The 27,125-nt window shown below is 45.2% G+C and overlaps 1 protein-coding gene and 3 non-coding genes across 5 annotated transcripts; all 4 read right to left on the reverse strand.

Annotated features, from left to right (window-relative positions):
* Positions 1–12,734: 12,734 nt before the first annotated feature.
* On the reverse strand, positions 12,735–25,627 carry Ncl (nucleolin). 2 transcript variants are annotated; one of them, XM_004662953.2, is made up of 14 exons: positions 25,448–25,627; positions 24,254–24,370; positions 22,093–22,570; positions 21,607–21,792; positions 21,428–21,514; positions 21,081–21,222; positions 20,124–20,248; positions 17,096–17,219; positions 16,409–16,563; positions 15,519–15,642; positions 15,263–15,396; positions 13,850–13,976; positions 13,318–13,538; positions 12,735–13,197 (listed from the first exon to the last, which is right to left on the reverse strand). In XM_004662953.2, the coding sequence occupies exons 1-14, from the start codon at positions 25,463–25,465 to the stop codon at positions 13,124–13,126; spliced, it is 2,112 nt and encodes a 703-aa protein (XP_004663010.2). In that variant the 5' UTR covers positions 25,466–25,627; the 3' UTR covers positions 12,735–13,123. The 2 variants fall into 2 exon arrangements, with proteins under 2 accessions (XP_004663010.2, XP_045003602.1); XM_045147667.1 differs by having other exon boundaries at positions 21,410–21,514; positions 25,448–25,626.
* On the reverse strand, positions 13,661–13,796 carry LOC123460493. The gene has a single exon (XR_006637043.1). It is a non-coding gene; the product is annotated as a small nucleolar RNA SNORA75 (small nucleolar RNA).
* Positions 15,077–15,154, reverse strand: LOC123460501. The gene has a single exon (XR_006637050.1). It is a non-coding gene; the product is annotated as a small nucleolar RNA SNORD20 (small nucleolar RNA).
* On the reverse strand, positions 21,300–21,369 carry LOC123460499. Its single transcript, XR_006637048.1, has one exon. It is a non-coding gene; the product is annotated as a small nucleolar RNA SNORD82 (small nucleolar RNA).
* Positions 25,628–27,125: the final 1,498 nt, after the last annotated feature.

The raw sequence follows: 27,125 nt of genomic DNA on the forward strand, positions 1-27,125 counted from the left end.
AGGGCCTTCAAGGTGAGCCTTAGTTCTTAATGGCGTCTGAGTCCCCTGAGAGTTTTTGTTTTGTTTTAATATTTTATTTTACTTACTTGAAAGAGTGCGAGAGAGAATATAGGTGTACCAGGGCCCCAGCTGCTGCAAACTTACTCGACACATGCGCCACCTTGTGCAACTGGCTTACATGTGTACAGGGGAATCGAACGTAGGTCCTTTGACTTTGCAGGCAAGCGCCTTAACCTCTAAGCCATCTCTCTAGCCACCACCCCCCCCACACACACACCTGCGCTATTTTTCCCCCTGAGAATTTTAAAACAATACTTCGACCCAGGCCACAATCCAGGCGGCTCGCTAGTGGGCACGGGCGCGGGGCCGCTAAGCCCTCCAGGGGCCTGGGCCCGAAGCATGCCGCGGGCACGCCGGGGCGGACGGGTGACCAATCAGAAATCGCCCTGAGCGTTCGATTTTTCCGCCCGCGGCTGCACCAATCCTGCTGCACGGGTCTCTGTCGTCCAGGGCATCGGGAGCCCTTGAGCATACTGGGAGGTGGCGCTTGCTAGATCCTGGGGACCTGCAGGGCGTGCGTCCCGGCCCAGTGGTCTCCAAGCAGGACCCATTAGCCCGCCGCGCCGCGCCGGCGGGCGAGGACGGCGTGAGCTCGGCGTGGCCGCAGACCCCCGGGGAGGGTTCCTAGGCGCGGCCCAGGGACCTGCGCAAGCCCAGGAGTGGGCCCAGAGCGCCCCCTGCTGACCGGAGACACAGGACACTTGAGGGCGCACGGACTCAGCCTGTCAAGGGTACCCCAGTCATCAATGCGACCTGAGAACCACCCCAAACTGGTAGCCGGAACTGACCCCCAACAGTGACACCAAAGGGGTTCTTACTCATAGACTGAGCAAGGAAGACCGCCATTGTGACCAGAGGTTTTAGAGGAAATGGTCCAGCTCCAGCAGTAACCCTCACCCCAGGTTCTGCACCAATCCCAATTTGCCATCTTGAGTAGTGGTGGGAGTTGGAGAAATAAATGGTTTAGCGGTTAAAGCGCTTGCCTGCAAAGCCAAAGGACCCAGGTTCAATTCCCCAGGACCCACTTAAGCTAGATGCACAAGGGGGCACATGCATCTGGGGTTTATTTGTATCAGCTAGAGGCCCTGGCACTCCCATTCTCTCTGTCTCTCAAATAAATAAACAATAAAAAAAAATTTTAAATAGTAATGGTGAATAAACTAGGCTTGGTGGCGCATGCCTTTGAAGCACTCCTTTAATCCCAGAATTTGGGAGGCAGAGGTAGAAGAATGGCTGTGAGTTCAAGGCCAGCCTGCAACTACAGAGTAAGGTCCAGGTCAGCCTGGGCTAGAGTAAGACCCTACCTCGAGAAAACCAACTCCCCCTTCAAAATAATAATAACAATAATAATAATGTAGCCATATTGCTAAAAGGGACCAACTGACCCTCAAATCCATCTTCAGAGTATTGACAACATAAGTTTTAGGTTTAAATATAGGAGGGTGTGGTGTGCATGCCTTTATTCCCAGCACTCAGGAGGCAGAGGTAGTAGGATTGCCATGATGACTTCAAGGCCACCCTGAGACTACATAGTGAATTCCAGGTCATCCTGGGCTAGAGTGAAACCCTACCTTGAAAAACCAATAAACAAATAAATGAAGAATTGGGTCGGGGAGGGTAGAAGATATGCATAATTCAGCAGTTCTGGTCCAAGTGAGGTCTGGCTGATCATTGTCACAGTTCTAGTTGAGCATGGTGGACAAAAGAAGTCCTTATCCTGTCATTGCTTGAAAGGATCAATCCTGTTCCTACAGGATGGTCACTTGGCTCCAGGGTGTAATCCAGCCTTCCTGGATAATTACCCTTATCTGCAGGCTGGTTGGTTCTGTTCATCCTGGAATCCACAGTGACAGCAATCAGAATGGTGTCTTATCTCTGTGCCTTCAGCCAAAGGAAACAGCAGCATAACAGAAGGCCAAGATGGCAGGCTTTCTCTCTGCTTTAGTTACTTTGTGGAATGAGTGAAATGTCTCAGGGACAGAGGACTGCGTGGCTCTTAGGGACCCAGGAGTTGACAGAAATCTCTGTGGCCCGTCCATCCTCACAGGCCTTGTGAGGTCAGTACTATGGCCTTGGACATGAGGAAATCATTTACAGTAGTGATTGCCTAGTGTCCCATCTGGCAGACAAAAGTTACTAGAAATGAACAGTGAGAGAGAGCCTTTAGCATACTATTTAATCAAACTATATTAGGTTTAACTCAGAAATATGTATATATACATATATATATTTGTGATGTCAAAAACCCAACTATGTGATCAAGAAAATGAGATACATGTACACAATCAAATATTATTTGGTCATAAAAAGAATGTAACTGGGGTCAGGTGTGGTGGTGCATGCATTTGATCCCAGCACTGGGGAGGCTGAGGTAGGAGGATCACCATGAGTTTGAGCCCACCCTGAGACTACAGAGAGTGAATTCCAGGTCAGCCTTTGAGCTCCTTTATATACTAATTTACTGTGGCACTGAGGCAGTTTAGGGTGACTGCTCCAGCCCCAAAACTAAAAAGCAACCCTGTCCTTGAAATTTGCCCTTTGCTGGAGAAGGATCAGAGAAGGATCTCTCTGCTCCTTATCTCTTGCCTAAAGGAGTCACCAGGATTTGTTTTTCCATAAACAACCAGAGCCCCTCCCTGGGAAGGAGTTCCACTTTTCTAGAATTAAAATTTAAATCTGAGCCTGGCATTGTGGTTAAACTCAGCCCTAAAATTTTGTTGTCATGACTGGTCCCTTTCCTGAGCCAGCACCGTGAATCCACACCAATCAGCTCTCTCAGAACTCACCTGAGCCTGAGTGAAGTCCACTGGAATGGTTTATTAACAAACACCTCTTACTGGCTATTCATCTGTCCTGAGGCCTGAACCTCCAGGTCCTTGTGGTAGGCCTTCCCCTGTCTCAGTCTGGCTGGGCTGGGATGGAGGGGAGGACCCTTACCCCACATGGGCTCTACCTACTTCTGCCTTCCACCTGGCAGGAGCGCTCTACACTTCCTTCTCCTTCCTTCTTTTTTATTTAGTTTTTTGAGGTAGAGTCTCATTGTAGCCCAGGCCAATCTGGAATTCACTATGAAGTCTCAGATTGGTCTTGAACTCAAGATGATCCTCCTACCTCTGCCTCCTGAGTGCTGGAATTAAAGGTGTGTGCCACCACACCCAGCCTAAATATTTTATTTATTAGAGACAGAGAGAATGGGCACACTAGGGCTTCCAACCACTCCAAACAAACGTCAGACACATGCATTGTGCACTTGGCTTTATGTGGTACTGGGAAACCAAACTCTGGTCCTCAGGTTTGCAGGCAAGTGCCATAACTGCCATAACTGGGGGCATAGGGGTTCAAGGAAGGGTCTTGCTCTAGCCCAGGCTGGCCTGAAATTCACTATGTCATCCTTAGGCTGGCCTAGAACTCAGTGATCCTACCTCTGCCTCTTGAGAGCTGGGATTAAAAGCATGTGCCACCACGAAGCCAGCCCCATCTTTTACCATTTTCAACAAAATATTTTTATTTATTTTTGGTTTTTTGAGGTAAGGTCTCACTCTAGCCCAGGTTGACCTGCAATTCACTATGTAATCTCAGGGTAGCCTTGAACTCAAGGTGATCCTACTTCTGTGAGTGTGGGATTAAAGGCATACACCACCATGCCCAGCCGAAGATCTTTTAAAAAAAAAAAAAATATATATATATATATATATATATATATATATATAAATATTTATTTATTTATTTATTTATTTATTGGAGAAAGAGGTAGACAGAGAGGAGCACCAGGGCCTCTAGCCACTGCAAACAAACCCCAGGCTCATGCACCACCTTGTGTGTCTGGCTTTCGTGGGTACTAGGGAATCGAACCTGGCTCCTTAGGCTTCGCAGGCTAGCTAGTAACTCAACTGCTAAGACAGCTCTCCAGCCCAACAAGATTTTTTTTTTTATTTACTTCGTTTTTCAAGGTAGGGTCTCACTCTAGTCCAGACTGACCTGGAAGAATTCACTATGTAGTCTCTGACCAACCGAGATAACATAGCTGGTTTCAAGACAAGCAAACAAATAAATAAATATAGTAAATAAAATACTTCCCCAAGTAAGTCTGAATCAAAAATTTGTATCAGGCCCGGCATGGTGGCACATGCCTTTAGCACCTTTAGCCATTGAGCAATCTCCCCAAACCCCTGACTGCTTTTTTGTTTGTTTGTTTGATGTAGGGTCTCATTCTAGCCCAGGTTGACCTGGAATTCACTATGTAGTCTCAGGGTAGCCTTGAAGTCAGTGATCCTCCTACCTCTGCTTCCTGAATGCTGGGATTAAAGGCGTGCATCACCATGCCTGGCTCTGACTGCATTTTTTTTTTTTTTTTTTTTTTTTTTAATTTGAGAGAGAGGAAGGAAAGAGGCTGAGAGAGAGAGAGGTGGGGGATGGCGGAATGGGAACACCAGGGCCTCCGGCCACTGCATACAAACTACAGATCCATGTTTCACCATGTGCATCTGGCTTACCGGCAACCTGGAGAATTAAACCTGGGTCTCTAGGTTTCGCAGGCAAGTGCCTTAACCACTATGCAATCTCTCCAGCCCTCTGACTGCATTTTAATCCTCATAGTTCTCACCAAAATCTCCCATGAAGCTGAATTTGCAGCCTTTGGGGGCTTTTGAGTTTATATCTCCAAATTCTTTCTGCAAACTAGTTTCAAAGGCTTAAGACCCACATGATCAAATTGAGTCACAGCAACATCCAACTTTGTTAGTTTTGTGTTGCTGCAACCAAAACTACTTGCAAAAATAACTTAAAGGGAGGAATTACTTGTTGAACTCATGGTTTCAGAGGGTTCTGTCCATGCTTAGTTGTCTCCATGCTTCTGGCCAGTGGTGAAGCATCATGGTGGCAGGAAGATGTGGCAGAGGCTGTTCAATTTATAGCAGATAGAATGATGGGGAGGAGTCTGGGACAAGATACTCCTTCAAGAACGTAGTCCTAGATGGGCGTGGTAGCACACACCTTTAATCCCAGCACTTGGGAGGCAGAGGTAAGAGGATCACTATGAGTTTGTGGCTGCCCTGAGACGACATAGTGAATTCCAGGTCGGCCTGGGCTAGGGTGAGACCCTGCCTTGAAAATCAAAACAAAAAAACAAACAAAAAAAGAACATACCTCTAATGACCTGCTTTCTGCCTCACCCCTCAAGTTTCCAGAACATCCAAATAGCACCACCAGCTGTGGACAGCCACTCAACACGAGTCTACGGGACATGTTACATTTCCCATAACAGACAGCATGTTAATCATTCTAGGAGTGCCTGTCAAAAAACTAGAGATAACCTCACTACGCTGATTAAATTCTGTTGTCAACTTAATCTGATTTGGAATCCACAGATATTCCTCTTACTTGGGTCTTTGAGATTGCTTCCAGGAAGGATTGACTAGAAAGAGAGGAAAGGGTCTCCTTCCTCCCACCTGGCTGCTGGTGCTCCTTGCTGGTGAGTGCATCTATCCTGTTCAGCTAGCCTCAGCATTGGAACCAAGCTTCCTCAGCCTTTTGGTGTGGACCAAAGACCAGTGGCTCTCCAAGCCTTCTGTGCTAGATTGGGTTTGCTGAGCAGCTACCAGGTTCCTTGCCTCTTGAGCCTACAGACTGCTATTGTTAGACTGCTGTAAACTAATCCAACAAATTTCCTCTCCCCCGCCCCCTCACCTTTTTTCCCTGAGATGGGGTTTCACTCTAGCTCAGGCAGACCTGGAATTCACTATGTAGTCTCAGGGAGGCCTCGAACTCATGGCCATCCTCCCACCTCTGCCTCCCCATTGCTGGGATTAAAGGCATGCACCACCATACCCACCTGCCCCCCTTTTTTGAACTTTTTTTATACTTCCAATGTATATTTAAATTACAAATCAGTTTCTATTTTGTAACATCTGTGATTTATGTCCATCTGTTAAATTAACTGGATGCTGCATCTTGTAAAGTCAAGGGCTTTTTTGTTAAATTTATTTGAGAACGACAGAGAGGAGGCAAAGAGAGAGAATATGGGCACACCAGGGCCTCCAGCCAGTGCAAATGAACTTTAAATGCATGCACCAGCATCTGGCTAACGTGGGTTCTGAGGAATTGAGCCCCAAACCCGGGGTCCTTAGGCTTCACAGGCAAGCTCTTAACCGCTAAGCCATCTCTCCAGCCCACAATTTTGTTCCTCTGGGGAATCCTGATAAGCTAACCTATCTTACCTAGCTTCAAGGCTGAAGTTACAAAGATAAAAATTAAGTTCTCCTGTTTGCTTTTACAAACTTCTCTCCCGACCCACCAAAAGTGTGGATTGTTGTCCAGTTACTGCCCTAACCTGGCTGTCACCTTGGACTCCAGGATCAGAAATGTTGTGGATCCGGGCATGGTGGTGCATGGCTTTAATCCCGGCACTCGGGAGGCAGAGGTAGGAAGTTTGCCGTGAGTTCAAAGCCAGCCTGAGACTACAGTGATTTCCAGGTCAGCCTGGGCTAGAGACAGTACCTCAAAGAAAACAAAACAGTAAGTTTTGTGGATAGGTCATCCCCAAGTAAGAGCCACCATCCAGAAGCCAGATTGTCCTTCAAGTGATAAAGGATTTCACAGAGCTGTTTTTTAGAACGAAAGCTGAGATAATGGTCAAACAGGCTGGACTAAAACTGCTTAATATTCTTTAATTTCTCTGCCCTAATTCTTCCTCTATTTAAACATAAAGCCTGGACTGGAGAGCTGGTTTAATGGCTAAGGCCTGTGAAGCCAAAGGACCCAGGTTTAATTTCCCACATAAGTCAGATGCACAAGGTGGCACATGCATCTGGAGTTTGTTTACAGTGGCTCAAGTCCCTGGTGCTCTCTCAAATAAACCTAAGCTCATGTCAGCACCATAGTGATAGGCTGAAATGCTTAGTTTCCATTTATTATTTTTGGGCTGGAGAAATGGCTTAGTGTTTAAGGCACTTGCCTGCAAAAATCAAAGGACCCAGTTTCCATTCCCCAGGATCCATATAAGCCAGACACACAAGGGGATGCATACATCTGGCGTTTGTTTGCAGTGGCTGAAGGCCCTGCACACCCATTCTTTCTCTCCCCCTTCCTACTTCTCTCAAATAAAGAAAAATTATATTTTAAATATATTTTTATTTTTATTTATTATTTTATTTACTTGGCAGAGAGAGAGCAGACCAGTGCCTCCAGCCACTGCAAACTCCAGATGCGTGTGCCCCGTTGGGCTAATGTGGGTCTTGGGGAATCAAACCTGGGTCCTTTGGCTTTGCAGGCAAACACCTTAAACACTCCTGCAGCCCAAGAATATTTTATTTGAAAGAGAGAAGAGAGAATGGCCATGCCAGGGTCTCCAGCCAAGGAGGAACTCTGCAAGGGAACTCCAGATGCATGCACCACCTTGTTTCTCTGGCTTACGTGTGTCTTGGGGAATTGAACCTTGGTCCTTTGGTTTATGCAGGCAAGCACCTTGACCACTCAGCCATCTCTCCTGCCCCCAAATGGCCATCTTGTAGGATCCTTTCATGCCTTTTCATTGTTGATTGCTTTATTTGGAGTGACTGAACAGATCTGACATGGTAGAATTGCAGAGGTATGGAAGAACAGGTGATCTCAGTAGTGTGGCAGATTTCCACAGAGTCAGCCTGAGGACAGAACTGTGCTTCTAGGGAAAATGTGCAAATCCTCCATATTCACACCAAAGTCAGGGCCTGAAGCATGACCAACATCTTCAGGGCTAGGGGCTGGAGAGATGTCTCAGCAGTTAGGACACTTGCTTGAAAAACTTAAGGACCTATGTTCAACTCCCTGGTATCCATATAAAGCCACATGCACAAAATGGTGCATGTGTCTGGAGTTTATTTTCAGTAGCTAGAGGCCCTGGCACACCCATTCTTACTCTCAAATAAAATTTACTGGGTGTAATGGTGTATGCCTTTAATCTCAGCATTCAGGAGGCAGAGGTAAAAGGATTGCCATGAGTTTGAGGCTACTCTGAGACTATATAGTGAATTTACAGGTCAGCCTTGGCTAGAATGAGACCCTACCTTGAGGGGGGAAAAAAAATTGAGGCTGAGGAGATGACTCATCAGTTACAGATGCTTAGCCAAAGGACCTTAGTTCGATTCCCCAGTACCCACGTAAGCCAGATGCAGTGGTGCATGCATCAGTTCTTTTACAGTGGCTTGAAACCCTGGCACATCCATTGTCTCTTGCCCTCAAAAAGTATTTTTTAAAAAGATACTTGCTTGCAAAACCTGCTGCCACGGGTTCAATTCCCTAGTACCTAGCCAGTGATAGATGCATCTGGAGTTCATTTGCAATGGCAAAAAGGACCTGGTGTACCTAACAGTTTATTCTCTCTTCTGGCAAATAAAGTAAAAATTATTTTAATAAAGAAAGGAAGGGTACATTTTGGCTCATTCCATCATGGTGGGCAAGGTATGGTGTCACATGACATTGGCAGTCAGGAAGCACAGATGAATGCTGGTGCTTAGCTCTCTCCTTTTCAGTCTGGGACATTAGCCCATGGATGGAACAGTGTCACACGTTTAGGGTGTACTAAGGTTTTGTGATCCAGCCCCACTTCCAAATATCCTTAAAAGCTCGAGGTCAGCCCGGGCTAGTGAGACCCTACTCCCTCCCCCACCAAAACATTGACCATGTCGGGCTCACGGAACAGTGTAGCAAACAACCAAGTGCTCCCCAGGTTCATACGTGGGTTTATTGGGCTAGTCTGGAAGTGTAACCATTTTTACTGTTTGTACAGAGAAAACATTTCCCAGTTTATAAGACAACTTGGTGGGCTTTTAAAATGTGATAGGGTCTCACTCTAGCCTGGGCTGACCTGGAATTCACTATGTAGTCTCAGGGTGGCCTTGAACTCAGTGATCCCCCTACCTCTGCCTCCCAAGTGCTGGGATTAAAGGAGTGCACCACCATGGCCAGCTGCAACCTATTTTATGTTGAAGCTATCTGCACAATGGATTCTCTGCAGTTGTACATAAAACTGTTAAACCAAGTTAACTGGAGTTAGCCGATTGAGATTCTAACCCTCATGATTTGTTCCCTTCTACCTATGCCCAGTGTCACAGCCACTTTAGTGCCTGCTTTAAAAAGTTAGAAATTTCAGGTACAGAGCACACTTGTCATGATGCAGTGAAGTAGGTGAACTGAGGAAAAGATTCACTACTTGGCAGCCTTCTTCCACAGCCTGGCTCATGTGGTCAGGAGGGAAGAACTAGGTAGGGCAGTAATTTTCTTTGCAGAAGTATTGCTGCTTCTCTAGGATGAAGGGAGTTAAAGACTGTGATACTAGGAGATGGGAAGGAGGGACACAAGACAGTCCATGTTAGCTCTAGGACCCATTTGGCACTCTAGAATCCTGGCCCCCACCTGCAGAAGAGTTAAAAGTTCAAAACCAGTTGGTCTGATGTCAAATCACCAGGTTTCCCTCCACCCACTCCGGTAGCTTCACTGTCCTGAACTCATGCTGCCACCTGCTGGAGTAAAAAAGGTAGTGACATCCATTTGCTGAAGGGAATAAACTAGTTTTCTAAAATGGCTGCAAACCAAATGCAGGCACACCTGAAGGGCCAGGAGTCCAGAATCTCAGTCCCTAATTGCAAACCCTGACATCTTGTTGAGCCTGCAGAGGAAGCACCCTCATACCCACAGGAATTAGTGCTCTAGTACAGGATATGCAAGGTTGGTCCATTTCTACTTTCCTTCTCCAATAGAACTGGGACTCCACACACAGGTCTAAATGATGCAATATATGGCTGATGACTTAACAATATGGATTCCAAGATTGGCCTAAGACACCCCAACGTGTCAGGAATTAGTTCTAGTGACACTGGGTTCAAATTATGAAAATCCTTGAAGCTAGAAAACCTTAATTAGGGCATTCTTACTGTTAAATTTAAGCCTTCTCACATCGAAATAATCTACCCACCCAAACTTAAAAGTTCCCAATCAGAAATTGCTTTTTACATAATGGCTGTGCTGCAGGCCCAGATACTTGCAATCACTTTGTTTCCAGATAGCGTTAAGAGCTTATATACAGACCTTTTAATTAACACTGGTCACAGTGCATACCTATTTGAGAAAAGACTGCAGTGTAAGGGAGGTGGCAAGGCTTATTTGATGGGTTCCAGCAAACCTTTGGATGAACTTCATAGGGCCTTTCTTGGAAGACTGCTATTTCACCATTGAAACAAAAATGTACAAATGAGGTGGGGTTCTGCTCAGGGACAGATCATTTGCCTAATCACAAAGTTCCAGGATTTGTCCCAACTCTGGGTTAAAACATTCATGTGTTCACACTACCTAGGATAATATATTAATATACATGACTGTCAAGGGACAGAAGCCTTCAACTAAGACAGGCCAGCCAGGCACGGTGGCTCACACCTTTAATCCCAGGAGTTGGAAGGCAGAGGTAAGAGGATTGCCATGAGTTTAAGACCACCCTGAGACTACTACTGGAGACCATACCTGGAAAAACAATACAAAAAAAAAACAAAAACATAGACCAGAACCCCTTCAGTTAACAGAAACTATCTAGTGAAACAGTTAAGTTAAAGGGGACTTGTGTGCTACCTAACAGGCAAGTTTCTCGTTCACACTTTGGCATCTAGTTTGCATTTGAGATAGGTGTCATACAATGAGGCTGCCCTTGAAGTTCTGAAATTAGAGGAGGTCTGAGTCACCACTCCCAATGTGTTACATTCTGGATTCAACTCCAATAAGAACTTTATGAATCTAGGCTGGAGAAATGGCTTAGTGGTTAAGCGCTTGCCTGTGAAGCCGGAGGATCGCAGTTCATTGCTTGGTTCCCTAGGACCCACGTAAGCCAGATGCACAAGGTGGCATGGATCTGGAGTTCGTTTGCAGTGGCTGAAGGTCCTGGTGCACCCATTCTCTCTGCCTCTTTGTTGCTCTCAAATAAAATAAAACTTTCTTCATTAAAAAAAAAAAATTGGGCTGGAGAGTTGGCTTAGCAGTTAAGCGCTTGCCTGTGAAGCCTAAGGACCCCGGTTCAAGGCTCAGTTCCCCAGGTCCCACATTAGCCAGATGCACAAGGGGGCGCACGCGTCTGGAGTTCGTTTGCAGAGGCTGGAAGCCCTGGCGCGCCCATTCTCTCTCTCTTCCTCTGTCTTTCTCTCTGTGTCTGTCACTCTCAAATAAATAAATAAATAAATACAAAAAATTTAAAAAAAAAATTTATGGGCTGGAGGGATGGCCAAGCAGTTAAGGCGTTTGCCTGCAAAGCCAAAGGACCCAGGTTCAATTACCCAGGACGTTAGCCAGATGCACAAAGGGGTGCACACATCTGGAGTTCATTTCCAGTGTCTGGACGGCCTGACGCGCCCATTCTCTCCTCCCCTTTCTGTCAAATAAATTTTAAAAATGTATTAATTTGGTGCTTTAATGGAGTATGATATTAGACTTGGCTGCTAAGAGTTTACTTTGGGACAAATTTTTAACTGAATACACAATGCTGACATTCACTTGAGCTATGGCTTGTGGCCCTGATGAAGCCAGTGAGTGCGCCACCTAGCCTGGCACCTTCTCTTTTCAGACATGGTCTCAGCTAACTTCACATCCAGGATGGCCTTAAACTTGTAATCCTGCTTCAATCTCCCAAATTGTTGATATTACAAACCTGTGCTACCAGCTCCAAACTTTTTAAAAACTTTTTTTGAAGTTAACTCTTGGCTTCTTTTTAAAATTTTTACTTATTTTTTACCAGAAAGAAGTAGAGAATGGGCATGCCAAAGCCAGGGCCTCCAGCCACTGCCAACAAATTCCAGATGCATGTGCCACTATGTGCATCTGTCTTATGAGTACTGGAGAAATCAACCTGGGTAAAAGTACTTGCTTGCAAAGTCAGATGGGTTCAGGCCTGACTCCCCAGTACCCACATAGAACAAAGTGATGCACTCACACTCACTCTTTATCTTTTCTGTCTGAAATAAATTGCAGCCTGGAGTAGAATGGGACTCTACCTCAACCCCTCCCCCCAAAAAGGTAGGGGTATGATAGTGCATGCCTTTAATCCCAGTACTTGGAAGAGGTAGGAGGATCGCCATGAGCTCAAGGTCAACCTGAGACCACATAGTGAATTCCAGGTCAACATGGGCTAGAATGAGACCCTACCTAAAAACCTAAAAAGCAAAGTATCTTTAAAAAAAAGAGGGAATTACCATGGATTTTTTATAATCATGGAAAATGTTAATAAAAATTTAAAAAAATAACATATATATATACATATATATATATATTTTTTTTAAAAAGACAGAAAAATGTTTACTAAAGACAAAAGGTTTAGTGTGCTAGCTTCTCCTATACCTCTAGCTTCATACTTTGGATACTTCCTCTATCTAGTCTCTTAACCTAGAGTGAATTCCATTTACTAGTTCCTCCCAATCCCAGCACTCACACTCCGGTGGTTTTCAAAGCACTCATACACAACATGATCTCTTTGGCCTACTACAAAGATTTGAAACTACAGCAATATCTTAGGACCTTTTACATTAGCACCCACACAACACTGTAGAAGCTGTTTGCCTCCCCAAAGGCAATTAATGGAGAATTCCCACTGGCTACGCAGGGTCCACCTGAGCTTGGCTTTGCCAAGTATCAGTATCATTTCAAAATAAACATTTAAGAAGTACAAGTCTGGCACCAGAGTTTAGGACTTTTAATTTGTCCTAAAGTCACTGAAGCAAAAAATCATGATAAAACATTCTTTTACAACCCCCAACGGAAAAAAAAAAAAACCCTATTTGTAGGAAAAAAATGTTTTTGTACATGGGATGAAACAATATAAATTCAACTTACAGATAAGGGTTAGCTCTATCACTCATCTCTTTAAAAAGTTTTTATGAATATCCAGTCAAAACCAACAGGGTATCTCTCTTGAAATGTTATCTATATGGATTCCAAGTAGACCACAGGACTGTATACTGTCTTGGAATGTCCTCAGAAGGCTCTGTCATTGAACAGGTTAGAGTATAAACCCCAGAGTCCTTTCTTTCAAATGGAAGAGGGAAAGACTGAGACAGAATTATTCAAATTTCGTCTTCTTTCCTTGTGGCTTGAAGTCTCCACCTCCTCTGCCTCCTCTGAAGCCTCCTCGACCTGCATGAAAGAAGACATGGAAGGGTGGTGTCAAAACTGGTAGCACTCCCCCAGCCAAGATTATTATTAGGACACCGACTTAGCAATGTATGTGCCGTATGAACCCCCCTTTAGTCTTACCTCCAAAGCCTCTGCCTCTGCCACCGAATCCGCCTCGGCCTCCTCTGCCCCCGCCTCGGCCTCCAAAGCCTCCTCTGCCTCCACCGCGGCCCCCAAAGCCACCTTCACCTTTAGGCTTGGCCCAGTCCAAGGTAACTTTGTTTCCATCAATTTCACCATCTTCCATGGCCTCCTTGGCAGCTTTGGCATCTTCCTCACTGTTGAAGTCTACAAAACCAAACCTTAAAGACCAAATAAAATTATTCATTTTAAAGCCAAGTATTTCTCAACAGGCATCAAGTCATTCTTTACGTGTTAGATTATGATGCCACATAAAGGGAAATTCTGGCTGGTTTGAGATTGAAGCTGTCTCACAAAATAGCCAAATATACCTCTGTAAAAACAGAAGGTAAGGTAACGCTAGTTGTGTGAACTCTCTCTTCTTCTCGTGCGAATCCATAACTGTCACCAATTGACAGAAAGGAGCTCAATGAGAAGACAAGACACTTTGAAAACAAACTGCATGCAGAACACATCTATACCACACACTTACCCTTTGGAGGAACCAGTTTCCCGATCCGTGACTATTCTTGCACGAACAGAGCCCTCGAATGATTCTTTTAAGGTCTCTTCAGTAGTCTCCTCGGACAGACCTTTGACAAACAGCGTCTTAGATGGCTCTAGGGGAGAAAAATGACTGTTTTAGATGAAGTTTTATTGTTTTTATAATGTTTTTGGAATGGTCTTTAATTTTTTTTTAATTTTATTTACTAGAGAGAGAATCATCAGGGCCTCTAGCCACTGCAGATGCATGTGCCACATGTATCTGGCTTACATGTGATCTGGGGAGCAGAACCTGGGTTCTCAGGCTTCACAGGCAAATGCCTTAACCACTAAGCCATCTCTCCAACCCTGTTTTTTTTTGCTTTTCGAGGTAGGGTCCCATTTTAGCCCAGAATGACCTGGAATTCACTATGAATGTGGCCTGAAACTCATGGCGGTATTCCTACCTCTGCCTCCTGAGTGCTAGGATTAAAGGCATGCACCACCACGCCTGGCTCCAGCTTTTTTTTTTTTCTTCTGCCAGACTCTGTTTAACCTAGACTGTCCTGAACTCATTATACCAAGATAGTCTTGAACTCACAGTGATCTGCTTGCCTCTTGGCCTCACTCAGTCCTTTAGTCACAAGCCTTAGTGATTTAGTGTCCAGAATATTTGTTTTAGTGGTAAAAGCAGTTAAAAGCATCTTAACCAACTACTGCTGAATGCAAGAGACTGCATTAACAGGCTTCAAGTCTGCTACATTTAAACTTATTTTTAAAACATCTATGTATTAGCAAGCAAAGAGATATGGGCGTACTAAGGCCTCCTACCACTGCAAAAGCACCCCAAATGCACACGCCATTTTGTAGATCCGGCTTTCCTTGGGTACTGGTGAACTGAACTTGAGTCATTAGGTTTATGTAAGTGATTTAACTACTGCGCCACCTCTCTCTAGCCCAAGTCTATAGCATTAAAAAATGAGACAATCTCACTCAAGACCACGATGTCTGGCAACTCACTCTGTAGTCCCAGGCTAGCCTTGAACTCACAGCAATCCTACCTGACTCCCAAATGCTGACATTAAAGGTATGGACTACCATATACAACCTAACATGTTTTAATTACTAATGTATTTAAGTACCTGCCTGTGTCTTTCATAGAAAGCAGAAGCTGCACCCCAAACAAGCCTATTAAAATACATAAGGATATACAAAATTAGCTGCTTTGAGCTGACAGCTGGATCAGAACTTGACTATCTAGAGGAATTCTCTTGAGATTTCATCACATTTCTCAGGTAATCAGTCATCATATCCAATTGTCATTTACTCAGCAGCAACAGAAAGTTCCAAATTTATGAGAAAAGTAAACAGACAAGAATTAGAAGGTGCTATGCCCACCCACATCATGCCAAGGAAAACTTACGACTTCTTGCATTAGGTGATCCTCTAGGTCCTTGTAACTCCAGCCTGATTGCTCTGCCTTCAATTTCCATTTTGTTACAGGAATTTAAAGCTTCTTTAGCATCTTCAAATGAAGCAAATTCTATAAATGCATACCTGAGGATGACAGTTAATATAAGAATACAGCTGCATGGCTCTTCTGTTGGCAGGGTAAGAGCTCTAACTGTAGTACACAACGTGCTTATAGCCAATACCCAACAACATAAAAACATGTTTACCCTTTAGGTTTGCCATTAGGGTTCTGGGGCACTTTGATAAATGTTGCCTTCTCAAATACTTCCTGAAGAGTTTCTTCTGTTGCACTGTAGGACAGGTTACTTAAAACTAATGTTTTTGATTCACCTATGAAAAAAGATACTATATTAGATGGGTGCATTGGGATAACCATTTGTAATCCCAAAAGATAGGAAGGAACTAAGGCAACAGACTATTTAGTTCCAGTCTATGTCAAGACTACCTCAATCTATCCCCCCAGAAAGTATCATGTTAATTAACAGTGATATCTTACTTCACTCACAAATAAAGCATATTCATTCTTTTTTCTTGTTAATTTTGGGATTCCAAACTCAGTTCATGTTTTTCATACATGCATGGCAAGCACTATATCCAGAGCCATGTCCCAACTACTTTGTGTGTGGGGGGAAGGGGATTTGAAGTAGGGACCCAGTCTAGTCCAGGTTGACCTGAAATTCACTATGTAGTCTCAAGGTGACCATGAACTCACAATGCTATCCCCCTCAGCTAAAAGCCACCATGCCTGGTTTGATACATCATATTCTTACATGTCTTAAATCCCAGCACTAGGAAGGCAGAGATAGGAGGTCCTCTGTAAGCTTGAGGGCAGCCTGGGTCTACAGAGTTGAGTTCCAGGTAAAACTGGGCTAGAGTGAGATCCTATCTCAAAACAAAACAAAACAAGGCTGACAGGATGGCTTAGCTGTTAAGGTTCTTGCCTGCAAAGCCAAAGGACCCAGGTTTGATTCCCCAGGATCCACATAAGCCAGATGCACAAGGTGGCACAAGTGTCTAGAGTTTGCAGCAGATGAAGTCTCTGGCGTGTTCATCCTCTCTAAATATGTATGTTTAAAAAAAGAACGGAAATTCTTACCACTCCAAGTGCTGTTTTTCCCTGCTCTCTCTTGCCTTTGACCTTTCTCTCCAGTGTAGTGAAGGGAAACAGATCGCCCATCGATTTCTGTCCCCTGCTTTTCTTCCAAGTTTTTCTCTGCATCAGCTTCTGTCTTAAATTCAATATAAGCAATCCTGCAATAGGAATAACACAAATGTTACACCTTCAAATAACACAAAAGCCTTTCTCCAAATCTGAGCTATTATAAATGTACCACTTGATTCTGATAAACACATTAGGCCAGCATTACTTTATACATACCATAGTGCATTACAAAGCTGTGGTCACTTGGTATGACCTGTGAGCACTCAGTGAAACATGCTGTCCATTAATGTTTACAAAGTATTGTCTTTTAATATATAATGTAGTCTTTTTATGTTTTAAATACATATGTATATTAAGAAGAAAACTGAGTGACAAGCTTATGGAGGTAAATTGCCTAGGATTATATTTCTCTCATAAAACAGGAAAAGTAGGATGGACTTGGTGGCACATACCTACCTAATCAACACTCAGGAGACTGAGATAGAAAATTGTTAAATTCAAGGACAAACTTTAACATTGCTTCCAATCAATAGCCACTAGGTCAGAGAATCAAATTCAAGGTCACCTTTAATGTCAGTATGGGCTCCCTGTTTAAAAGAGAACTTCAGACATAAAACATACCCTTTGCTCTTCCCATCCTGGCTGACTAATCTGATCTCAATGGCATCATCAAACACTTCTTTAAGTTCATCCTGAGTGACGTTGAAAGAAAGATTTTTGGCCAAAAGTGTTCTTGCAGCTCGAACTAGATTGAAACAAAACAACAAAAATAAAATCACAGAAGAAAATTATTTCCTAAATGGAGAAAGCCCCATGCTTGCTGAGAGGGGCATATGGCAAAATACAGTCTCTCCACACTGACACTATCAACTCTATTTATTTATTGGTTTTTCAAGGTAGGGTCTTGTGAGTCTCTCTCTAGCCCAGGCATTAACTATTCAGTCTCAGGGTGGCCTCAAACTCTGCGATCCTCCTACCTCTGCCTCCTGAGTGCTGGGGTTAAAGGCGTGTGCCACCAAGCCCATCTTGACTGAATTTTTATTTTTATTTTTGATTTTTCGAGGTAGGGTCTCACTCCAGCCCAGGCCGACCTGGAATTCACTATGGAGTCCCAGGGTGGCTTCAAACTCATGGTAATCCACCTACCTCTGCCTCCCAAGTGCTGGGATTAAAGGCGTGCACCACCACGCCCGGCTCTTGACTGAATTTCTAAAAGCTTGACCTGCAGTAAAACCTCACAAACTTGAGTGAAAAACAAAAAGGCACAGGCCGAACATATTTAAAAAAATGAGGGTTGGAGAGATGGCTCAGTGGTTATAAAAAAAAAAAGCCCATTGACCTGGGCTCAATTGACCAGTACCCACATAAAGCCACATACATCTGGAGTTAGCAGTGGCTGAAGCCCATTTTCTGCCTCTCCCTTCAAGTAATTTTTTTTTGAGGGGGTTTCACTCTAGCCCAGGCGACCTGTCAGTTTTCAAAAAGCTAAACAGGGCTGGAGGGATGGCATGATTAAGGCATTTGACTGCAAAGCAAAAGGACCCAGGTTGAATGCCCCAAGACCCACATTAGCCAGATGCACAAGGGGGGCAAGCATCTGGAGTTCGTTTGCAGTGGCTTCAGGCCCTGGTGCGCCCATTCTTTTTTTCCCTCTCTCCCTCTTTCTCAAATCAATTAATAAACTGAAAAAAAAAAAAAAAAAAAAAGCTAAACACCTAAGAGAAATTAGAAAATCTAGCACAACCTTAGAAACCCTCTACACTACAGTCCATGTAATAATGGCTCAGAATCCATTAAAAATGCAGGGTCACGGAGCACCAACAGACTGGGTTAAAATTCCCAGCCATCCACAAACCAACTAAATTGTCATTTATTTGCAGTAGTAAAAGATCCACGGTATGTCCATGTACACATGCAAAAGCATTGTACTGACATAGTCAGATGCACCTTGATTTCATTTGTAACAAGAGGATTTGGTGCGCCCATACCTTCCTCACAATAGAGAGACGGGTTAGTCGTTAAGGCACACGGTTCTCCAGGTCCCACTTAAATCAGATGCACACCCAACTGGAGTTCATTTTCAGTGAAAAGAGAAGCTCTGGTGTGCCTGTTCTCATGCTCTGTCCCAAATAAATAAATCTTAAAAAGTTTTAAGGAAGGTGGGGGGAGGGAGGGTATTACCATGGGATATTTTTTATAATCATGAAATTTGTTAATAAAATTTTGAAGACTGGGCATTGTGGCTCACGCCTTTAATCCCAGCCCTCAGGAGACAGAGGTAGGGAGGATTGCCGAGTGTTCAAGGCCACCCTGGGAGACTATCATAGTTAATTCCAGGTCAGCCTGGACCAGTGTGAGACCCTACCTCAAAAAAAATAAAAATTTGAAAATAATTTTTTTTAATCCCAGAACTGAGATTATAGTTGGAGGATCACTGAGTGTGAGGCTAACTCGAGAATACATAATGAATTCCAAGTCAGCCTGGGCTAGTGTGAGACCCTACCTTATAAGAAAGGACAAGCACAAAATGCTCCAAATCAGAAACAAATCTGAAGCAGTGGCATGTCACATCTAACCTTGTGATGTTAGTCAAAATAAGTCACTAATACATGTATATTTGTGTGAACAAATTTAGTGCTTAGCTTTGAATCTAATCTATATATCTATCCAAGGAGCATCAGATGTGCAAAGTTGCAAGTACATGTATGGGGAATCCATTTGTAGTGGCAAAGTATACCCTAACCATCACTGTCTTCTTCAAATAAATTTTTAAGAAGTACTTCTTTTGGGCTGGAGAGATTGTGTGGAGGTTAAGGCACTTACTAGCCTGCTAAGCATAATAACCTGGGTTCCATTCCCCAACACCCAGGTGAGCCAGATGCACAAGGTTGCGTATGTGTCTAGAGTTCACTTGCAGTGGCTAGAGGCCACCCTGTGGGTAACTAGGTAACTGAACTCGGGCCAACAGGCTTTGCACCTTATTGGCTGAGCCATCTCCCCAGCTCAATAAAATATATTAAATTTTTCGAGGCAAACCCAACAGACTGGCCTTTTCTTTATGTGAGTGAGAGCAAGAACTGGCATGCCAAGGCCTCCAGCCACTGCAATCAAACTCCAGATGCTTGTGCCAACAGGACCTGAAGAATTGAACATGGGTCATCAGACTTCACAGGCAAGCTCATCAGATTATCCAGCCCCCAACAAACTTTTAAAGAAATATATTCAGGGCTGGATATAGCATGCCTTTGATTCCAGCAACTGGGAGGCTTGAGGTAGAAGAATCAAGGCCAGCCTGAGACTACATAGTGAATTCAACTTCAGCTGGGGTTAGAGCAAGACCTTATCTGCAAAACAAGGGGGGAGGGGCTGAAGAGATGGCCTAATGGTTAAGGTGCTAGCCTGCAAAACACAATAACCCACATTTGATTCTCCAGGACCCATGTAAAACAGATGCACAGGTGGTGCATCTGGGGTGTGTTTGCAGTGGCTGGAGGCACTGGCATGCCCATTCTCTATCTTCCTCCATCTCTCTCCCCCAAAATAAGATGTATTTTTAAGATTCAAAGTATTCTGTGTCTAAATCCTAAATGATTTCCAGTCCGACAAACCAAATTCCAAACATGTAATTAAGCTCTAAACTTTTACATACCTTTCTTACTGTCTCTTCCTTTTGGTTTCTCTAATTTAATTTCATTGCCAAAAACCTTTAAACCAGTGAGTTCCAAGGCTTTTTCTATGTCTTCAGCAGATTCAAAATCCACATAACCAAACTTCCTTTAAAGAGAAGAGGGCAAAAAATTATGGGGTGGGGAACACATATACATATATTATAAGCATCATTAATAATGTGGTGATATAAACAAGGATGAAGCAAAAAATCTGCACCTACAGAACAAAATCTGAATACTAAGGAATGACATTCCAATTTCATTTAAGGTTTTCCTCATTTGCTACACTGCTAGTAGTAGCTGGCAAAGGAACTGGCTTAATCAGTAAAATAAGAGAATTCTAATTGGCTAAAATCTTTCACTATGACTCAGGTATGACACATTTCTGTAAACAAAGCTGGGTATGGTGGTATTCACCTTTAATCCCAGCACTTGAGAGGGAGAGGTAGGGAGATTGCTATTGGGTTTGGGGGCAGTCTGAGACTACAAATAGCTTGTCTCATGAAGCAGAGACCACTTGAATAGGTTAGACTTTCTTGCAAGCTCAAATTGTGTCACCTGCTAGAGTGTTGTTTGCAAAAATAAATATTCTAAAAAAGGAAAAACAAACAGAGCATGGTGGTACATGCCTTTAATCCAACAGAGGTAGGTCACCTGGAGTGAGGACACCCTGAGATTACATAGTGAATTGCAGGTCAGCCTGGGCTATAGCAAGACCCTACCTTGGGGGGAAAAAAAAAACCCACTAAATTTGTGAAATTTTATGTCATTTTGTACAATGAGTTATGGTTTATTATGGAAATATTAAAATTTGTACACACTATGATTTGATGACTTAGGCCATTAACATTTAGTCTTTACAGTATAACTTCCTAAGTGTTGGGATAAGGCAACTGGGCAAAACCACCAGCTGATCCAGTGTGCAGTGAAGCACTTACCTATTTGTACCAGTTCTGACATCCACAACAGCAAGATCATTTTTAGCAAAAAGCTCACTGATGGCAACTTTTAATTCAGCAACAGATTTGTTAGGATTCAGGTTTCCAATAAAAAGGTTGAAAGGTGTAGTTGGTTCTGATCCTGTACAAAGATGTATTCCTGTTAGTCTACTTATCAACACATTATCAATCATTTTTCAGTACACAATTCCTGTACAAGCACATCAGCACATTGCTTTGCAACATTAGGTTTCAGTATTAAGTCCCTTTGTCATTCATCATTTGTGCCATTTCTACTCTCCCTTGTTTCCCCAAACTCTGTGCCTTACCTTCCACTTTCTGGTTACCTTCCACTTTCTGTTTCTTGGCTTCAGGAGCTGCTTTCTGTTTGTTCATTTCCTTCTTTCTTTTTCCAGATGCTTCTTTAACAGGCTCTGGGCAATAATTTTTAAATGTCATTCGTGAGTAGATATATTTATGTATTTCCTTCAAATATAAGACAAGTCAAAAACTTAAAACTGTTTACCTTCCTCCTCTTCCTCCTCCTCCTCATCTTCTTCCTCCTCCTCATCCTCCTCATCTTCTTCTTCCTCCTCTTCATCATCATCCTCCTCATCCTCCTCCTCAGCCACATTCTTGGCTTTCACAGGAACGACTTTTGCAGGAGCTTTCTTTTTTGCTGGTGCAATCTCCATAGCTTCTTCTTCGGAATCTAAAAGAAGTCACATGTGGTTAAGTCTAGAAAGGCAATTCAATCCTGTCACCAAGCTTAATTAAGGTAGTGGTAATTAACACCCCAAGGTTGGGTGTGGTGGCACATGCTTTTAATCCCAGCACTTCGGAGGCAGAGGTAGGAGTTCGAGACTACCCTCAGACTACACAGTGAATTCCAGGTCAGCCTGGGCTACTGTAAGTCCCTACCTGGGGGTGGGGCTTCCCCAAGAATGCAACTGTAATTCTAACCTTCAAGCTATTCCAGCAAACAAGCCCAGAAAATACCAAGAGAACTCACCATCTTCCTCCTCCTCGTCATCATCATCCTCCTCCTCCTCTTCCTCGTCATCTTCATCCTCTGAGGCAGGAGCAGCAGCTGCTGCTTTCACCACTGCTGGCTCAAATTCATCCTCTTCATCATCTTCCTCCTCTTCTTCCTCCTCGCTGTCGTCTTCATCATCCTCTTCGTCATCATCACTGTCTTCCTTCTTGGCATTCTTGCCATTCTTTGCCCCCTTGGCTGGTGTGACAGCTCCCTTTTTACCAGGGGTTGCTACCAATGCTTTTGCTTGTGTGGATCCCTTCTTGCCAGGTGTCGGGACTGCTTTGGCTGGTGTAACTGCCTTCTTTGCTGGTGTAGCAGCTGCCTTTTTGCCTGGAGTGACAGCTGCTTTCTTGGCAGGGGTGGAAACTGCAACCTTTTTTGTTTGGGGAGCCACCACCTTCTTTGCAGGAGTTGTGGTGGCCTTTTTGCCTTTTTTCTGAGGAATGACAACCTAAGGAACAAACAAACATTAAGGACTTACCCACATCCAAAAATATAGCCAAGATATATATATATTACAGCCTGGCACTGTCTATGAATTTAAAGACCATAAACATTTACACACATTTTAAACTCTAGAGTCGAGTGTATGACCTATGTATATCTATGGCAGCAGCGCAGCCCAACACAGAAACGTAAGAAACCCTGAAAACAGAAAACATCCCTAAACCATACCTTTAAATTCCATCTCACACTTTTGTTTTCTGCTAGGGTTTAATGTAGCCCAAACTGGTTTTGATCTCACATTCTCATACTTTAGCCCCTGGAGTGCTAGAATTTCAGCACAAATGTATGTCAGGCAGATTAAAAATCACAGCTATGGAGCCGGGCGTGGTGGCGCACGCCTTTAATCCCAGCACTCGGGAGGCAGAGGTAGGAGGATCTCCAAGAGTTCGAGGCCACCCTGAGACTACATAGTGAATTCCAGGTCAGCCTGAGCCAGAGTGAGACCCTACCTTGAAAAAAAAAAAAGAGAGAGAGAGAGAGAGAGAGAGAGAGAGAGAGAGAGAGAGAGAAATCACAGCTACGGGCTGGAGACAATGCCTAGTCCTTAAGACACTTGCCAGCAAAGCTGAGTTTGATTCCCCAGTACCCACATAAAACCAAATGCACAAAGTGGCTTGTTTGCAAGGGCTGGAGGCCCTGGCACGCCCCCATTCTGTCTCTTCTCTCTCTGTTTGCAGACTGCTGTGACTTTGGGGCTAGCCTGAAACTACCCAGTAAATTCCAGGTCAGCCTAGGTTAGAGAGACCCTACACTGCAAAAAACAAAGCTATACAGGTCCATCTATACATATGTACATTGATTTACCTGAATCCCATCAAAAGCCTTTTTTTGGTTTAAGGTAAGGTCCAGGCTGACCTGGATTTCACTATGTAGTCTCAGGGTGACCTCAAACTCATGGTGATCCCCCTAATTAAAGGTGTGAGCCACCATGCCCAGCCCCATTTTTTTTTACTAGTTTTTTTTGCTCGTTTTTCGAAGTAGGGTCTCATTCTGGCCCAGGCTGACCTGGAATTCACTATTTTGTCTCTCAAGGTGGCTTCGAACTCTTGGCGATCCTCCTACCTCTGCCTGAGTGCTGGGATTAAAGGTGTGCGCCACCACCCCCGGCTCTAATTACTACTTTTAACCTCGCTTGGAGAATAGGAAAGGAATATGTAAGGCTATCCTCACATATGAATACAGTGCCAACCTGGCCCTTAATGTGTAGAAAACGTGTTTAAGAACTTGAAACAATGTTGTGCACAGGTACTTGTGCATACCTGGGCTGTAAAAATCTGTCCCAAAAACTAGGAAAACCCTTGATCACTCTTCAACACAGTATTTTCCCTGCCACAATTTACCACTACCATGATGTTCTGCCCAAGTGTGTCAGGTCAAGTCCATGTGACCACAGAATGAATTGAAAATAAATGCTATATCCTTAAAAAAAAAATCCCCAACCGGACAAGTCTGGAAAAGCATGTTTCAATGCAGCACATCCTATCAACTCAAGTGGGTATAGGAAAAGGAAACCCCCAAATAGTCTGTCAATTTCACATTTCAATACTTTTCCAGACATCCAATATCAACTGTATTATCGGTCTTAAATTTTAATAAATTATGCAATTTGCTGGATGTAATTAATTACCTCTTCTCCACTGCTGTCATCATCTTCATCTTCTGACATTTCTTCGTCCTCACTATCTTCTTCTACCTCCTTTGGGGGAGGAGCCATTTTCTTGGAATCACCTTGGTTTTTACCAGCCTACAAATGGAACATATTTCTATAAAGGCACACCTCAACCACATTTCAAGCCGTTCATATTTGCCATCCCTTGCTTTAAAAGCCCACTTTCCGCATTATTAAAAGCACAAGCAGGGGTGATGGCTTAGCAGTTACTTGCTCACAAAGCCGGCCAGCCTGGGCTTAATTCCGCAGCGCCCACGTAAAGCCACATGCACAATGTGGTGCATGCATCTGGAGCTCATTTCCAGTGGCAAGGGGCCCTAGCGCGCACATATTCTCTCAAATAGAAAAAACAAGCAGCAAGACGTTTTCTTGTTGGTGGTGACAAGTCTTGTCAAGATTTGCAAACTGAGATACCTAAGGTTTCTCTCTATTTCTGGAAAGACAACTTAAGACGTTTCTTTGCCATAGCGAAGCACACGTAAGAAAAAAATTATCAACGAGGGGGTAGCCTATTCCGGTACCCTCTCCTGAATTCAATTGAACACCTAAGGTCATCTCTTAACACTACTCCTTCCCTTCTTGATGGTTTTCGCGTACTAACTGAGGCACGTGCGGTACCAAGCAGGCCACCATACTCCAGCCGCCCAGCACGTCTCCTCGTGGAGCCCACCACGTGTCGGCCTGCCGCAGACGGACGTGCGCCGAGGGTCGCCCGCCGGGTTTTAGCTACTCCGCACACTGCACCCCACCGCTTCTCCTCCGAGGATCCGCACCCACGCGGAGCGCCGCGGCCCACGTGGCGGGCCGCGCACCGGAACACGTGCGCCAGGAGGCGGGGCCCAGCTCCCGCCGGCCGCAGGACGTCTCCAGGCCTGAGGTGAGGCGCCCCCTCCCCACGCTGGGCGCCTCACTCTCAACCCGCCGCGCGCAGCACGCCATCCTCGCACCTGCCCCAAGCGCTTCACCTCAGCACAGAGGAGCCCCAAAAGCCGCGAGACCTCCCGCTAGTCGCGCGAGAGTTCCCTCAGCATGGCGCCCTCGAACGCTCCCGGGACTGCGCACAGGCCCTCCTCCCCGCGGCGTCTCGCGCGCGCGCCCGCGTCTCGCTAAGGCAGGCCTCGACGTCTGCGTCCGCGGCGGGAGGCCTCTTACCTTTGCTAGCTTCACCATGATGGCGAGTTATGACGACGGAGTGTGTGGCGAACGAGAGGAGATCAGCGTAGAGGGACGCAGGCGACTTCGATGGCGACCGCGGGTACTAAAGACACAGGAGAGCGTACGACTGACGGCCAGCTAGAGCTAGCGTCTGAGGCGAAAGACTGAGCCTGCCCAGTAATCGCCTCTGGAAAGGCGACGACTGCACCCTCGTGACTCCGTCTCAGCCAACCAGAGATCGAGTCCATCCTCTCAGCCAATCACGAGCCTTCACTGCGCAGGGCGCGGGGCGGGGACGCTGACGAATGGGCGGACCGGATGGTCGGAGAGGGGGCGGGGCTTGACGACAGCGCTCTGGGGGCGGGATTAGCTTTGTGCTAGGCGAGCGTTGACTGGTTGGTGGGCGCGCGGGACCAGAGGGTTCCAGCGCTGCCTGCGTTCGCTGCGCCTGCGCCGTAAGACGCGCAAGTTTGGCGCCGGTTGTGTGAGTAACGTGGGGCACTGCTGGCTCGCGTGCACTCGCTCCCGTTGCCCGTAATCCACCTGTATGCTCGGGAGACGCCCCCAGCCCACGCTGTGCCCCGGACTGCCTTCCACGGTCGACTTCCCGGTGGCCCTATGGGAGAAGTTCACCGGCGTTCCGGCTGCTGAGCTCCGGAGCACCGGAAGTTGAGGGAAGGCAGAGTTCACTTTGTCGAGGTCCCTCGGTCTACCCCTATGAAGCCTGGAGCCAGCAACACCCTCCTGGCTGCAAGTCGTTTTCTCCCAGGACATGTTTCTCCCGGGAGCTAGTAGTAAAAGCAGTCGCGCCGGCATGGTGGCGCATGCCTTTGATCCCAGCACTCGGGAGGCAGAGGTAGGAGGATCGCAGTGAGTTCGAGGCCACCCTGAGACTATATAGTGGCATCCAGGTCAGCCTGGGCTAGAGTGAGACCCTACCTCGAAAAACAAAAAAAAAAAAAAAAAAAAAAAAAAAGCAATCGCATACATGTGTGAGCAGTGCACGAACAGACCACTTCCTCTCTCGGTCACCTCGTGCGGTAGGTAATGTCTCCTAATGGGCGACGGCTCTGAGAGGCAGCTTTGGTGGCGATTGGTACCTGGACCAGTCACACGTTTCCTCTCAGTCAGTAGTTAAAAGAGCCAGGGAAAGTTTTCCTCGATGTGGGCGACACAGCGGTGAAGCTCGGGCCGCTCAGGCCGCCTCGTGGATGAGTCAAGGCACCAAACTTATAAACCGAACTTCCTGGTTTCTAGGATATTTTCTGGGCATCTGATACCTAGTTACAACAACGCAATCAGAAGTGTAACAGCATTAGGTATAACTTTCAGGTATAACCTGAGTTTAACAAGGACCCGGGGAGACACTTAGAAACAAGTTCCTTTCCATCCTTACAGTGCTGGCCTAAGGCACAGCTAGCTACCCACTTGGGGCTTGACCAGGGCGGGAGGATGGGATCATTTTTGTAGTGTGCAGTTTGCGTTTGGGGGCCCTTTTTCTGGAGAGCCCCCCCTCCGAGGAGGATGACATTTTGAACAACATGAGATAGGCACAAAGGGAGACTCACCCCCCAAAAAAACAAACTTATTTTGCTGGGCATGGTGGTGCACGCCTTTAATCCCAGCACTTGGGTGGCAGAGGTAGGAGGATCACCATGAGTTCAAGGCCACCCTG

Source organism: Jaculus jaculus, chromosome 4, assembly GCF_020740685.1.
Source record: "Jaculus jaculus isolate mJacJac1 chromosome 4, mJacJac1.mat.Y.cur, whole genome shotgun sequence".
Classification (NCBI taxonomy): domain Eukaryota; kingdom Metazoa; phylum Chordata; class Mammalia; order Rodentia; family Dipodidae; genus Jaculus; species Jaculus jaculus.

Excerpts from the sequence above, each read along its gene's own strand:
- Ncl (XM_045147667.1), bottom strand. Across the intron at positions 22,571-24,253 it reads ATGACAGCAGTGGAGAAGAG|GTTGTCATTCCTCAGAAAAA; the intron begins GTAATTAATTAC and ends TTTGTTCCTTAG. Across the intron at positions 13,539-13,849 it reads GAAACTGGTTCCTCCAAAGG|GTTTGGTTTTGTAGACTTCA; the intron begins GTAAGTGTGTGG and ends TTGGTCTTTAAG.